The sequence below is a fragment of the Perognathus longimembris genome, chromosome 28 (genome assembly GCF_023159225.1).
Source record: "Perognathus longimembris pacificus isolate PPM17 chromosome 28, ASM2315922v1, whole genome shotgun sequence".
Classification (NCBI taxonomy): Eukaryota; Metazoa; Chordata; class Mammalia; order Rodentia; family Heteromyidae; genus Perognathus; species Perognathus longimembris.
Window position 1 is genome coordinate 69545003 of NC_063188.1, and position 15579 is coordinate 69560581.

Genomic DNA, 15579 nt, shown 5'->3' on the forward strand with positions numbered 1-15579 from the left:
TGCCTACCACATTCATAAGTGTAGTTCATAAATAAGCTTTTTACTCTGTTCCCTCACCACAAAACATATTATTTTGAGGAGTCTCCAGTACAATAACCATATCAGGAAGTACTTAATTTAGGACGCTACTGCTATTCTTATTCTCAGGGGAGATATTTACTGATAAACAGCTACCTACCCAGTATGTTACTGTCGTTCCTAAATGAGCTTTTATCTCTCTTCTCTCACCACAAATCAGATTCTTCTCAGGAGTTTCCAGTACATTAACCTTCCCTCGATCTAATTACCTTAACAAGCTCCAGTTGTTCTTATTCTCAGAAGGGATACTCCCTGACATACAGCTGCCTACCAGGTTCGTAAGTCTAGTTCCTAAATGAGCTTTTTTCTCTGTTCCCTCACCACAAAGCAGATTCTTGTGATGAGTTTCCAGTACATTAAGCTTTCCACGAACTACTTACCTTAACAAGCAACAGCAGTTCTTATTATCAGAAGGGATATTGCCTGATATAAAGCTGCCTACCCCGTTCGTATGTGTAGTTCTTAAATGAGCCTTTATCTCTCTTCCCTCACCACAAATCAGAGTATTCTGAGGAAATGCCAGTACATTACCAAGCCAGGAAGTACTTAAATTACTAAACTACTGGTATTCTTATTCTCAGGGGAGATATTTACTAATGAACAGCTACCTACCCAGTATGTTCATGTCATTCTTAAATGAGCTTTTATCTCCCTTCCCTCACCACAAATCAGATTCTTTTGAGGATTTTCCTGTACAATAACCTTTCCACGATCTACTTACCTTACCATGCAACAGCTGTTTTTATTATCAGAAGGGATATTGCCTAGTATACAGCTGCCTACCCCGTTTTTTAGTGTAGTTCCTAAATAAGCTTTTATCTCTCTTCACTAACCACAAATCAGAGACTTCTGAGGAATTTATAGCACATTAACCTTTCCCCGATCTAATTACCTTAACATGCTCCAACCGTTCTTATTCTCAGAAGGGATACTCTCTGATATACAGCTGCCTACCACCTTCAGAAGTGTAGGTCCTAAATTAGCTTTTTCTCTTTTCCCTCACCACAAAGCAGATTCTTGTGAGGAGTTTCCAGTACATTAACCTTTCCATGATCTACTTACCTTAACAAGCAACAGCTGTTCTTTTAATCAGAAGGGACATTGACTGATATACAGTTGCCTACCACCATCCTAAGTGCAGTTCCTAAATGAGCTTTTACCGACATGAACCTACTGGGTAGGTTGCTCTTTGTCAATAAATATCTCCCCTGAGAATAAGAATAGCAGTAGCTTACTAAATTAAGTACTTCCTGATATGGTTAATGTACTGGAAACTCCTCGGAAGAATCTGATTCGTGTCGAGGGAAGAGAGATAAAAGCTCATTTGGGAACTACAGTTACGAACGGGGTAGGCAGCTGCATATCAGGAAATATCCCTTCTGATAATAACAACAGCTGTTGCTTCTTAAAGTAAGTAATTCGTGGAAAGGTTTTTGTACGGTAAGCTCCTTGAAGAATCTGCTTTGTCGTGAGGGAACAGAGAAAAAAGCTCATTTAAGAACTGCAGTTACGAAGGTGGTAGGCTGCTGTATATCAGGGAGTATCCCTTCTGACAATAAGAACCGCTGTAGCTTTTTAAGGTAATTAGATCGAGGAAAGGTTAATGTACTGGAAACTCCTCAGAGTAATCTAATTTCTGGTGAGGGAAGAGAGATAAAATATCATTTAGGAACTACACTTACGAACGGGGTAGGCAGCCGTATATCAGGGAGTATCCCTTCTGAGAATAAGAACAGCTGGAGCTTTTTACGGTAATTAGAATCAGGAAAGGTTAAGGTATTGGAAAATCCTCACAAGAATCTGATTTGTGGTGAGGGAAGGGAGATAAAATCTCATTTAGGAACAACATGAACATACTGCGTAGGTAGCTTTTTATCCGTAAATATCTCCGCTGAGAATGAGAATAGTAGTAGCTTAGTAAATTAAGTACTTCCTGGTAAGGTTAATGTACTGGAAACTCCTGAAAATAACCTGCTTTGTGGTGAGGGAACAGAGACAAAAGCTCATTTATGAAGTACACTTACGAAGGTGGTAGGCAGCTGTATATCAGGAAGTAACCCTTCTGAGAATAAGAACAGCTGGAGCTTGTTAAGGTAATTAGATCGAGGAAAAGTTAATGTACTGGAAACTCCTCAGAAGAATCTGATTTGTTGTGAGGGAAGAGAGATAAAAGCTCGTTTGGATCGACATGAACATAGTGGTATGTAGCTGTTTATCAGTAATAACTCCCTTGAGGATAAGAATAGCAGTAGCTTAGAAAATTAAGTACTTCCTGGTATGGGTAATATACTGGAAATTCCTCAAAAGAATCTGCTTTTTGGTGAGGGAAGATAGGTAATTTCATGGGAGGACTCTATCTAATGCCTTGGAAAGGCTACGTCATAGTTCAACAAAATAAATACCTGGAAATGGGTACTTGAAAGGGGTGGGGTATGGTTAAGGGGAAAGAGTGAGACAAATGAAAAGAAGAGGGGGAAATCTAGCAAAAAAATTCAATGCATATCGTAAAAATTGAGAAAAGTGAAAGGTACATTTAGAGGGATGGGTGACATTGGTGAAGACACATTATATTCATAAGTTGCTTTGTTGAATGGCAATTCCTTTATACAATTGCTTAAAGAAAATAAAAATAGAATAAATAAGTAAAATGTTTCATAAAATTCATAAGTAGACAAAAATAGATTTCTTTTTATCGATAACTCTAAGCAAAATCTGTGTACCTTTTGCAAATCCATACTAGTTACCTCTTTTACATTTTCCAACTTTAGTGTAATTAAATTACAGTAATTATTTTACATAATAAACTAATGATAGAATTTGAACTGATTTATTTAAGCTCTACTCTATATTTCCAAACTCTTTCTTTTCTATTGTTTTTTAGGAAACTAGTGGACTCATATTTTGTTTAAGGTAAGTGCAGGATTGTATTACATACACATATTTATCAAGCTGTAGTACAAATTTTAATTTATCAACACAACATACATGTATGAAAATATCCTAAACCGAAAGTGCTCAGCAATGTTAAATATTTTGCTCAAGTTTATGTAGCCTTAAAGAACAAACCCTCTACTTACAGTGTAGCTGTATTTGGCTCAGAATCTGTTTTTTTCCTTACAGAGGCAAAGACAATTTCAGTTCAGAAAAAAAAATCAAGATTAGTACATACACACCAAGCTCATATAATCATTTTAAAAGATAATGAAAGGGAAACATGTCATTTTAGATGTGTGTTTTATCAAAATTCTGACTTTTCTGTCAAACCTGTCACTTGATATAGTGAAATAAAATTGTAATGAGGATAGAAAAAAAAAGAATCTGCTTTTTGGTGAGGGAAGAGAGATAAAAGCTCATTTAAAAACTACACTTACGAAGGTGGTAGGCAGCTGTATATCAGGCAATATCCCTTCTGATTATACGTAGAGCTGTTGCTTGTTGGGGTAAGTTCTTCATGGAAAGGTTAATTTACTGGAAACTCCTCACAAGAATTTGCTTCGTGGTGAGGGAACAGAGAAAAAGCTCATTTAGGACCTACACTTATGAAGGTGGTAGGCAGCTGTATATCAGGGAGTATCCCTTCTGAGAATAAGAACAGCTGGAGCATATTAAGGTAATTAGATCGAGGAAAGCTTAATGTACTGGTAACTCCTCAGAAGACTCTGATTTGTGGTGAGGGAAGAGAGATAAAAGCTCATTTAAGAACTACATATTCGAAGGTGGTTGGCAGCTGTATATCAGGCAATATCTCTTCTGAGAATAAGAACAGATGGAGCATGTTAAGGTAAGTCGTTCGTGGAAAGGTTAATGTACTGGAAAGTCCTCACAAGAATCTGCGTTGTGGTGATGGAACAGAGAAAAAAGCTCATTTGTGAACTACAGTAATGAAGATTGTAGGCAGCTGTATATCAGGGAGTATCCCTTCTGAGTATAAGAACAGCTGGAGTTCGTTAAGGGAATTAGAGCGAGGAAAAGTAAGGTATTAGACATTCATCACAAGAATCTGATTTGTGGTGAGGGAAGAGAGATAAAATCTCATTTAGGAACAATATTAACATACTGGGTAGGTAGCTGTTTATCAGTAAATATCTCAATTGATAATAAGAATAGCAGTACCTTAGTAAATTAAATACTTCCTGGTATGGTTATTGTACAGGAAAATCACCAAAGAATCTGCTTTGTGGTGAGGGAACAGAGAAAAAAGCTCATATAGGAAATACACTTAAGAAGGTGGTAGGCATCTGTATATCTGGAAGTTTCCCTTCTGAGAATAAGAACAGCTGGAAGCTAGTTAAGGTAGTTAGATCAAGGAAAGGTTAATGTACTGGAAACTCCTCACAAGAATCTGGTTTGTGGTGATGGAACAGAGAAAAAAGCTCATTTAGTAAATACAGATACGAAGGTGGTAGGCAGCTGTATATCAGGGAGTATCCCTTCTGAGAATAAGAATACCTGGGGCTTGTTAAGGTAATTAGATCAAGGAAAGGTTAATGTACTGGAAAAACCTTCAGAAGAATCTGATTGTGGTGAGGGAAGAGAGATAAAAGCTCATTTAGGACCGACATGAACATACAGGGTAGGTAGCTGTTTAACAATAAATATCTCCCCTGAGAATAAGAATAGCAGTAGCTTAGTAAATCAAGTAATTCTTGGTATGGTTAATGTACTGGAAACTCCTCAAAAGAATCTGCTTTGTGGTGAGGGAACAGAGATAAAAGCTCATTTAGGAACTACACTTACGAAGGTGGTAAGCAGCTGTGTATCTGGGAGTATCCCTTCTGAGAAAAAGAACAGCTGGAGCTTGTTAAGGTAATTAGATAGAGGAAAGGTTAATGTACTGGAGAATCCTCAAAAGAATCTGATTAATGGTGAGGGAAGAGAAAAGCTTATTTAGGAATGACATGAACATACTGGGTAGGTAGCTATTTATTAGTAAATAACTCCCCTGAGAATAAGAATAGCAGAAGCTTAGTAAATTAAGTACTTTCTGGTATTGGTAATGTACTGGAAATTCCTCAAACGCATCTGCTTCTTGGTGAGGGAAGAGAGTTGACAGCTCATTTAGGAACTACACTTATGAAGGTGGTAGGCAGCTGTATATCAGGAAATATCCCATATGATTATAAGAACAGCTACTTCTTGTTAAGGTAAGTAGTTTGTGGAAAGGTTAATGTACTGGAAACTCCACAAAGAATCTGCTTTGTGGTGAGGGAACAGAGAAAAAAGCTCATTTAGGACCTACACTTACGAAGATGGTAGGCAGCTCTATATCAGGGAGTATCCCTTCTGAGAATGAGAACAGCTGGAGCTTGTTAAGGTAACTACATCGAGGAACGGTTAATGTACAGGAAGCTCCTCAGAAGAATCTGATTTGTGGTGAGGGAAGAGAGATAAAAGCTCATTTATTAATGACATGAACATACTAGGTAACTGTATATCAGTAAATATCTCCTCTGAGAATTAGAATAGCTGTATCTTAGTAAATTAAGTACTTCTTTGTTGGGGTCCATCTTCCCCCCTAGATGGAAGGGGCCTGAGGCACCTCCCCCAGCTGGGGAATGCAGCCCTTCCATTGGAATCTGGAGAAACCGGTCCGATAAGAGACCCCCGACTTAGCTGGCAGCCAGCCTGGCGCCTACTAGCCCCGCCCTGGTTTGGCGCGCTCAGAGTGACGTAGCCCCTTGGAGGTCAAGTGACCAGCCCCTTGGAGGTCAAGTGACCAGCCCCTTGGAGGTCACCTGACAGCTCGTGGCCTATGGGAATCCTGGCCAACCCCCTTCCCCTGATCATCTACCCTTGCCCCTCTCTCAATAAAGTTAGTTCGCTCTCAGAAGCTGACCCGTGGTCTATGTCCGTTGCTTCCAGAGTAGGATAGCGGTCACATTGCCACGCGGGTCGCGCGCCCGCCAGGACGGAGACATCCCCACGTCTCACCCCGACAAACCTGCAGGCCGAGGGTTGGGGGAGAAGGCGATGCGAGGATAATAAGAGAGAAAATAAGAATTTGAGCAGGAGCAGAGAAAGCAGTCCCCACAGAGTGGCGCCCCACGTGGTTTGCACAAATCCACGCAAGAAAGCCCGGCTCCGGACCGGCCCTGACGGAAACAGGTTGGAAATCCTGAGACGCGCGATCCTCCCACCCCAGGTAAGAGGATGGGACAAGTCCAGAGTCGGCGAAACAATTCGCCCCCTAAGATCCTAAAGTTCACCCTCCAAAACGCGGGGATTAATATCTCAGAGCCCTGCGCTACACGAATTTGGGAGGAATTGACCCACAGGGTCCCGTGGCTAACTGGAGCCAACCCACTCTCATGGGAAATTTGGGACCGACTAGAGCGGGAATTACAAACAGCACCATGGGGAAAACTCCCACTGCGAGCCATTAAGACTCTCAAGGCTTGCCTCTCTTGGGACCCGGGCGGGGAACCCCTGGACTCAGGAGAAGGAAGCCGGAGGTAATTTTGATCTGGAGCGGGCCCCATGCCCTACTCCGCGAGAAGCCCTGGGACGAAAGCTCGTTCGGTACCCATGAATCCAAAGCCGCGGCTGGCAGGAGATGAGCAGAGCAGCCACAGGCTTGCTACCCCTCCCCCATGTGAGGCTCAGCTTAACTCTATACTTATGCAGATTTCGGCAACCCTGAGCCGCTTTTCTGCGGCGCCGGCGGCGCCCCGCAGCAAAAAAAAAAAAAAAAAAAAAACTAGCCTGGCCACTTTTAAATTCAGAGGCCTTGAAGCTACAGATTTTCATGAGTGCAGGAGGATGGTTCTTGAGAGAGGCAGGCCGAACGCGCCCTGGACAAAACATCTGCTTTATGGCCTGACTTTTAGATTCCCCACCAACCAAGGCAATAAACAGCCTAAAGCCCCTTGCTGGGCAGTCCCTATTGCCAGAGACAGTAATCATGATATTTGGAAAAAAGTTCCGATTCTTAATTAATACAGGAGTAGATCGGACTATATGCATTTAATTGGACAACATTATTATTGGATCAGCAGACGCCCATGTGCTAGATTTGGCCTATAGCAAGGCCCAAACACTCCTTCAAAGAGGAGGGCTGCATATAGCCAGTGACAAGGTTCAGAAAGTATACCCCTTCAAGATCTTGGGGGCAGAGCTTAAACTAGACTCTGTATGCCCACTCAAGCCCCAGTTATCCTTCCAGGCAACTTATACTCTGGTGGAGATGCAAAGACTGTTAGGTGAAATTAATTGGCTAAGATCCTGGCTTCAACCGCCTACAGAGGAGCTGTTACCGCTCCATGACTCTTTGAAGGGCAAAGCGCCCACTGATGTTATTACAATAACTCCATCACTCCAAACAGCCTTCCAGAAAATCCAATTGGCCTTAAATAAGGCACAGCTGGCACGCTACAAGCCTAAGTGCCCACTTTGCCTTTGGATCCTCCCCGGATCCGAACTCTCTTCAGCTGCAATTACGCAATCAGGCGAGCCCCTTCAGTGGGTGCACGCATCAGTGGGAGGAGCTCCCAGAGTTTATTCCCAGATGGACCAGCTAGCTGACTTGGTAATTAAGGGCAGGGATACTTCCCTGAGACATTATGGAAGAGATCCTGACGTGCTAACTATTCCCTACCGGTTGTCAGATTTTGAATGGGTCAGGAGAAATAATTCAAGTGTGTCTAGTGCCCTGGAGGACTTTATGGGTAAGATAGATTGCCACTATGGCACTTCAAGATGGGTGACCTCATTTTCCAGGCTACAATGGACACCCCCCGTGCTTTTCTCTACCAAGCCTCTTGTCAAGGCTGCCAATGTCTTTACAGATGGTGGGCGAGCCGGCTCTGCCGTAGTGGTGCGCTCCGCCTCACCCCCTGCCGGTGGGAAAGATAACACCCATTACTTTGAAGCCGTCACTGGCTCTGCACAGTTTAAAGAGCTGTACGCAGTCGCCTTGGCGCTGACCCATGTTAAACAGCCAATGAACTTGTTCTCTGATAGTCTGTATGTGGTTAACTTGCTACCCAACCTGGTATGTTCACATATCAAGTTGGATGGAAACCCAGTCACTCCTCTGATGATCCAAGTCAGGTCTCTGTTAAAAGAGCGGAATGAGCATATCTTTTTACAGCACCTTCGTGGACACCAAGGACTGCCTGGGGACCTGGCACAAGGTAATCGTATGGCTGACCAGCTGGCCACGGATGGAACCATCATAGCGCTGGCCATTGTACAACCTCAAAACCTCCAAATGGCCAAAGGGCTTCATGAGCGTACTCACTTAAATTGGAGAGGGTTACATCAGAGATTTCCTTCAATTCCTATAAAAGACTTAAAAAAGATTATAAGGACTTGCAAATCATGTATGCCTTTCGTGCAAGTCCCTCCCTTACAATCTCCAGGTGTGAATTTAAGAGGTTTAAGACCCAATTTAATTTGGCAGACTGATGTGACCCATTACGCCCCCTTTGGAAGGCTAAAATATATATTTATGTCCATTGACACCTGCTCTGGTGCATGTTGGGCCTCTCTGCATACCGGTGAAAGAGCACGGCATGCTGAAAGCCACTTCTTACAATGTTTTGCTATCCTAGGACTGCCTTTACAGGTTAAAACAGATAATGGACCTTGTTTCACCAGTAAGCCTTTACAGGCATTTTTCCAAATGTGGAATATTAAACATACCACTGGAATACCTTATAACCCAAAGGGTCAAGCCATAATTGAGAGGCATAATAGGACCCTGAAGGATCAATTATTAAAACAAAAAGGGGGGGAAGCCCCCAGGACCAGCTGAGGACAGCGATGTTTACATTGAATATTTTAAATTTCTCTAAGGACCAACCTCTGTCGGCTTTCCAGAGACACTGGTCAAGCCAAACACCCTACTTAAAAGTGGAGGCCCGGTGGAAGGATTCTCTGACAGGGGCGTGACGTGGACCCGACCCAATTATCAGCGCAGGAAGGGGATTCGCCTGCGTCTTCCCTACTGGGGAACCGAATCCAATCTGGATACCAGCTAGAGATGTAAAATATTGTCCAACAGAATGACCACCCAAGGGCACCTGCCCTTGAGGGATGTCTCCCCTTGTTTCATCTCAGGAAAGCAAAGACCGAGGTGGAATTTTCTAAGGAGAAACTGGAAGGCCTGCCTGCACCAGCGATGGACCTGGACCCAGTGTCGGCCCTGTTTCTTCCCTGGACCCTGCCTGACGCCCTTTGGAGTAACGTTTGCTGTGGCAGCGTGGCCCACAGCCTTGCACAAGGACCAAAGGGAAATTTTGCACGGTTGTCCCTCTCTTTCACTCCCCCCTTTGCTGCTTATCTTGGGGGTCCCCATTGGAGGGAAATAGGAGCTAAAGGACTTGGACACTTTAATGTTTTATTATAAATGTTTATAATAAGTAAGGTATTGGCACCTTGCTGCAATGTTTACTGTGAAGTGTTTACTAACCTCAGTTGTTAAGTTACCAGCATCCTGGCTGCCACATCACCAGGACTTGAACCTGCCCCTCTACCTCACCATCGAGGGAAGGAAGAGCCATCTGCGCTGCCTTGAGCGACACCAGACTGGACCAGAATTCCTGTTTTCCGTGGACTGACCCCGATAAGAGACCCTCCATTGCCTTGTGCCTTGTTGTAATTACTCATGTGTTACAGTTGCTCATGTTTGCATTTGCTTTGTATTACGATTGCTTATGCTCATGTCTGCTTTATGCTCCCATTCACCTTATGTTTACATTGAGTCTCTTGTTGTTCCTTGTTAAGGTAAGTAGTTCTTTAAAAGGTTAATGTACTGGAAACTCCTTAAAAGAGTCTCGTTGGTGGTGAGGGAAGAGAGATGAAAGCTCATTATTGACTACAGGAACATACAGGGTAGTTAACTGTATACCGTAAATATCTCCACTGAGCAAAAGAATAGCAGTAGCTTAGTAAATTTAGTACTTCTTCGAATGGTTATTGTACTGGATTCTCCTCATAAGAATCTGGTTGCTGGTGAGGGAAGAGAGATGAAAGCTCATTTAGGAACTACATGAAAATACATGGGAGGTAACTGTATATCAGTAAATATGTCCTCTGAGAATAAGAGTAGGGGTAGCTTAGTAAATTAAGTTCTTCTTGGAATGGTTAATGTACAGGAAAATCCTCAATGGAATCTGTTTTGTGGTGAGGGAAGAGAGATGACAGTTCATTTAAGAACTACACTTACGAAGGGGGTTGGCAGTTGTATATCAGGGAACATCCCTTGTAGATTAAGATCAGCTGTTGCTTGTTAAGGTAAGTTATTCGTGGAAAGGTTAATGTACTGGAAACTCCTCAACAGAATGTGCTTTGTAAATATGTCCTCTGAGAATAAGAATAGCAGTAGCTTAGTAAATTTAATCCTTCATAAAATGGTTAATACACTGGAAATTCCTCAAAAGAATCTGGTTGGTGGTGAGGGAAGAGAGATGAAAGCTCATTTAAGAACTACATGAACATATAGGATAGGTAACTGTATATCAGTAAATATCTCGTCTGAGAATTAGAATAGCTGTATCTTAGTAAATTAAGTACTTCTTGGAATGGTTAATCTACTGGAAACTCTACAAAAGAATCCGGTTGGTGTTGAGGGAAGAGAGATGAAAGCTCATTTAGGTACTACATGAACATACAGGTAGGTAACTGTATATCAGTAAATATCTCCTCTGAGATTAAGAATAGCAGTAGTTTAGTAAATTAAGTACTTCTCGGAATGGATAATGGACTGGAAACTCCTCAAAAGAATTTGGTTGGTGGTGAGGGAAGAGAGTTGAAAGCTCATTTAAGAACTACACTTACAAATGGGATTGGCAGCTTTATATCAGAGAATACCCCTTGTATATTAAGAACAGCTGTTCCTTGTTAAGTAGTTCTTTAAAAGGTTAATGTACTGGAAACTCCTCAAAAGAGTCTCGTTGGTGGTGAGGGAAGAGAGATGAAAGCTCATTATTAACTACAGGAACATACAGGGTAGGTAACTGTATAACCGTAAATATCTCCACTGAGAAAAAGAATAGCAGTAGCTTAGTAAATTAAGTACTTCTTTGAATGTTTTTTGTACTGGAATCTCCTCAAAAGAATCTGGTTGGTGGTGAGGGAAGAGAGATGAAAGCTCATTTAGGAACTACATGAACATACAAGGGAGGTAACTGTATATCCGTAAATATCTCCACTGAGAATAAGAATAACAGTATCTTAGTAAATTACATACTTCTTGGAATGCTTAATGTACTGGAAACTCCTCAAAAGAATCTTTTTGGTGGTGGGGAAAGAGAGATGAAAGCTCATTAAGGAACTACACTTACGAACGGAGTTGGCAGCTGTATATCAGGGAATATCCCTTTAGATTAAGAACTGCTGTCCCTTATTAATGTAAGAAGTTCTTGGAAAGTTTAATGTACTCGAAACTCGTCAATAGAATCTGCTTTGTGGTGAGGGCAGAGAGATGAAAGCTAATTTAGGAACTACATGAACATACATGTTATTTAACTTTATATCAGTAAATATCTCCTGAGAATAAGAATGGCAGTAGCTTAGTAAATTAAGTACTTCTTGAAATGGTAAATGTACTAGAAACTCCTCAAAAGAATCCGGTTGGTGGTGAAGGAAGAGAAATGGACCCTCATTTAGGAACTACATGAACATAAAGCATAGGTAACTATATATCAGCAAATATCTCCTCTGAGAATATGAATAGCAGAATTTTAGTAAATTAAGTATTTCTTGGAATGGGAAATTTACGGGAAACTCCTCAAAACAGTGTGGTTGTTGGTGAGGTAAGAGAGATGTAAGCTCATTTAGGAACTACACTTACGAACATGGTTGGCAACTGTATATCAGGGAATATCCCTTCTAGATTAAGAACAGCTGTTCCTTGTTAAGGTAATTCGTTCGTGGAAAGGTTAGTATACTGGAAACTCCTCAACAGAATCTGCTTTGTGGTGAAGGAAGAGAGATGAAAGCTCATTTATGATCTACACTTACGAACGTGGTTGTTAGCTGTATATCAGGGAGTATCCCTTCTTGATTAAGAACAGTTTTCCTTGTTAAGGTAAGTAGTTCGTGGAAAGCTTATGGTACTGTGAACTCCTCAATAGAATCTGCTGGTGGTGAGGGAAGAGAGATGCAAGCTCATTTAGGAGCTACGTGAACCTACAGGGGATACGACTTTATAACAGTAAAAATCTCCTCTGAGAATAAGAATAGAGGTTCCTCAGTAAATTAAGTACTTATTGGAATGGTTAATGTACTGGAAACTCCTCAAAAGAATCTTTTTGGTGTTGAGGGAAGAGAGATGAACGCTCATTTAGGAACTACACTTACGAACGGGGTTGGCAGCTGTATATTAGGGAATATCCCTTCTAGATTAAGAACAGCTGTTCCTCTTAAGGTAAGTAGTTCCTGGAAAGGTTAATGTATTGGAAACTTCTCAATAAAATCTGCTTAGTGCTGAGGGAAGAGAGATGAAAGCTCGTTTACGAACTACATGAACATACAGGGTAGGTAACTGTGTATCAGTAAACATCTCCTCTGAGAATAAGAAGAGCTGTAGCTTAGCAAATTAAGTACTTTTTGGAATGGATAATGTACTGGAAACTCCTCAAAAGAATCTGGTTGGTGGTGAGGGAATAGAGATGAAATCTCGTTTAGGAACTACATGAACATATAGGATAGGTAACTGTATATCTGTAAATACCTCCTCTGAGAATAAGAATAGCAGTAGCTTAGTAAATTACATACTTCGTGGAATGGTTAAGGTACTGGAAACTCCACAAAAGAATCTGCTTTGTGGTGAGGGAAGAGAGAAAAAAGCGATTTTAGGAACTACACTTACCAAGGTGGTAGGCAGCAGTATATCAGGCAATATCCCTTCTGAGAACAAGAACAGCTGTAGCTTGTTAAGGTAAGTAGTTCGTGGAAAGGTTAATGTACTGGAAACTCCTCAAAAAATTTGGTTTGTAGTGAGGGAATCGAGAAAAAGCGATTTTAGGAACTACATGAACATAATGGGTATGTAACTGTGTATCAGTGAATATGTTGTCTGTGAATAAGAATAGCAGTGGCTTAGTAAATTAAGTACTTCTTTTAATTGTTAATGTACTGGAAACTCCTCCAAAAATCTGGTTTGTTGTGAGAGAAGAGAGATGAAAGCTCATTTAAGAACTACACTTCCGGACTTCCGGGAAGACAGCAGAGCAGCTGCAGTGCAAAAGCTCAGCTCCCTCCAGCACCACAGATTTCTCACCCCATAGAAACTTTTACCACTAGAAATACAAACAACCTAAGTTGTAACAGTGCAGGGATTCTGGCCAGGAAAGAAAAATCGAATTTGCATGTCTGAAAACACAGATTGGAGCTCTGGGCGGTTTCCCACCGCCCTGCCAGTGTCGGCGGCACTGGCACAGTGTGCATCACAGCAACCAGCACTCCACGGAGGAAAAGCACACAGCGGAGACTAGCCCGCACCTGAGCGTGGACGACCTGAAATCGCAGAGAAAGCGTGAGTACCCACGAAAGATATTCTCACTCGCGACCACAGACGAACTCTGTCAAGGCAGCCTTGCCCCCACAGCCAGAGCAAAGCGCCATCTTTGCCACTGTCATAGGGTCAGACCAGATTGGAACTAAAGCGGGCCTGGGAAAAACGAGGTCAAATTAGCCATCTTTTTTTTTTTTTTTTAACTTGTCATCTTTAATGAAATGACTTTGGAAATAACGTACATTTCCATGACACCAACACTACAGTTTTGGGAGTCACAGTAAGATACACAGAATTATATCCGTAATTGTCATGAATGGCAACATTTCAAACAGTAATTTCTATTACATGGCAAACAAGATCAAGAAAGCAACCATCAAACAAAAGAGCCCCATGGCTTCAGACAATGTAAATCCCAGGATAGCATATGAGAACAGCTGCTGCTTCAGCGAAGGGTTTCTGGCATAACCAATGATAAGACTACCAAAGACTGTTCCAATACCAGCACCAGAACCAGCAACTCCTACTGTGGCAGCACCTGCACCAATAAAATTGGCAGCAGTATCAATGTCACTGCTGATTGCACTGGTCTGAAATTCCCTTGAGATAAGATGGCACACAGCATTCTGGGCCCCATTAAATATGGTAGAGCCCTCTCCAGTCCTAGTATCTGGTCGAGTTAACACCGATGCAGAAATTGGTCTGTACGCCATTCTGGATCCAGCTCGGATCAGAGCGGGGGTGCAGGCGAGCTTGGCGCAGGCGAACATCTTCGGATCTCAGGTGGCACAGAGGCTGGATGTGGGTGACAGGCAACGTGGGCTCCTCTCCCTCTTCCCCTCTTCCTGGGAGATGGCGGTAGCAGCGTTGGCAGCAGAGGTCGAAGCAGAGGGGCCCAAATTAGCCATCTTTGAAAAGGGCAAGAGGGACCAATCATCGAGAGCCAACTCCGCCCAGGAGAACGCCCCCTGCCCAGGTGGGAGTCGTGCCCTGGGCCTCAGCTTAGCCAGAGGTGCCCCACCCTGCCCGCCCGAACTTCTAAATTTAAAGCGAAAACAGCCACCAGCTCCCAGCGGCAGGGAAACACCAGACTGAGGAACCTGAGACAGTTAAACGGTCCCGTCACAGAGGAAGCCCAATTCCCAGCCCGAAAAGGAGCTGCTTTCCAAAGCCACCTCCGCGAAAGAGGCCGCCAGGTGTAGGAGGCAGAAGCCTTGCACAGGCAAGCACCTATCAACTGGGTAAAACAGGCCAGAGGCGCCCCTCCCTGCTGAGTTCACAATCTATTAAAAGGCAGTCTTTGAAGGCCACGGCCCTGCAGCAACGAGAGGAGCAAGCTGAATTCTGCCAAACCCAGAAAATCAGGAATATAGACTGCAGACCATCATAAGGAAACCAGAGACTAGGGAAAGACGACCCAAACAAAGAAGACTCCATTTTTTTTCTTTATCTTTTCAACATTTCTTAAACTTTAAAATTTTTTTTTTTCAATTCAGAAACGTCGTCTTTTTTTCTTTTATTTTTCCCCATGTTTTCTATTTTTACCAGTTTGTTTTATCAAGTTTTTTTTTTCCTTTTCTGTTTGGTTGGGTTGTTCCTTTGCTGATTTTTTAAATTTTTTTCTTTTTATTTTATCTTCTTTTTTAAATAATTATTCTCTGTTGTGTGCATCACCTTTTACTTTATTTCTCTCTCTGCGTTCTCTTTCTTTAAAACTTACTTTTCTATGAAGAACACCTCCACTCTTTTCTGCTAACTCTCCATTATCTATCATTGCAACCTTATTCTCTGTACTGATTCTACTCTTCTCGACACTTCCACGTCACTGAAACTAAAACAAAATCACCACCTCCCCTCCTCAATACATTTTATTCTATTCTCTTTACTACCTCCAACTTACCCTACTGACTTACTGCCTGGACCTCCAGTCTCCAATGACTCCTGGTTATTGGATAGAGGGTATCCCAGCATAATATGAGTGAATCAAAGGGGTTCATAGAGAAAGCCAGTCCTAAAAGATCTTAGTATAAAAACAAGAATTG

General features: G+C 42.2%; 1 protein-coding gene across 1 annotated transcript; it reads right to left on the minus strand.

Annotated features, from left to right (window-relative positions):
* Nucleotides 1-13723: 13723 nt before the first annotated feature.
* On the minus strand, nt 13724-14391 carry LOC125343510 (ATP synthase F(0) complex subunit C3, mitochondrial-like). Its single transcript, XM_048335979.1, has one exon. It carries the CDS (start codon nt 14305-14307, stop codon nt 13882-13884), a length of 426 nt encoding a protein of 141 aa, XP_048191936.1. The 5' UTR covers nt 14308-14391; the 3' UTR covers nt 13724-13881.
* Nucleotides 14392-15579: the final 1188 nt, after the last annotated feature.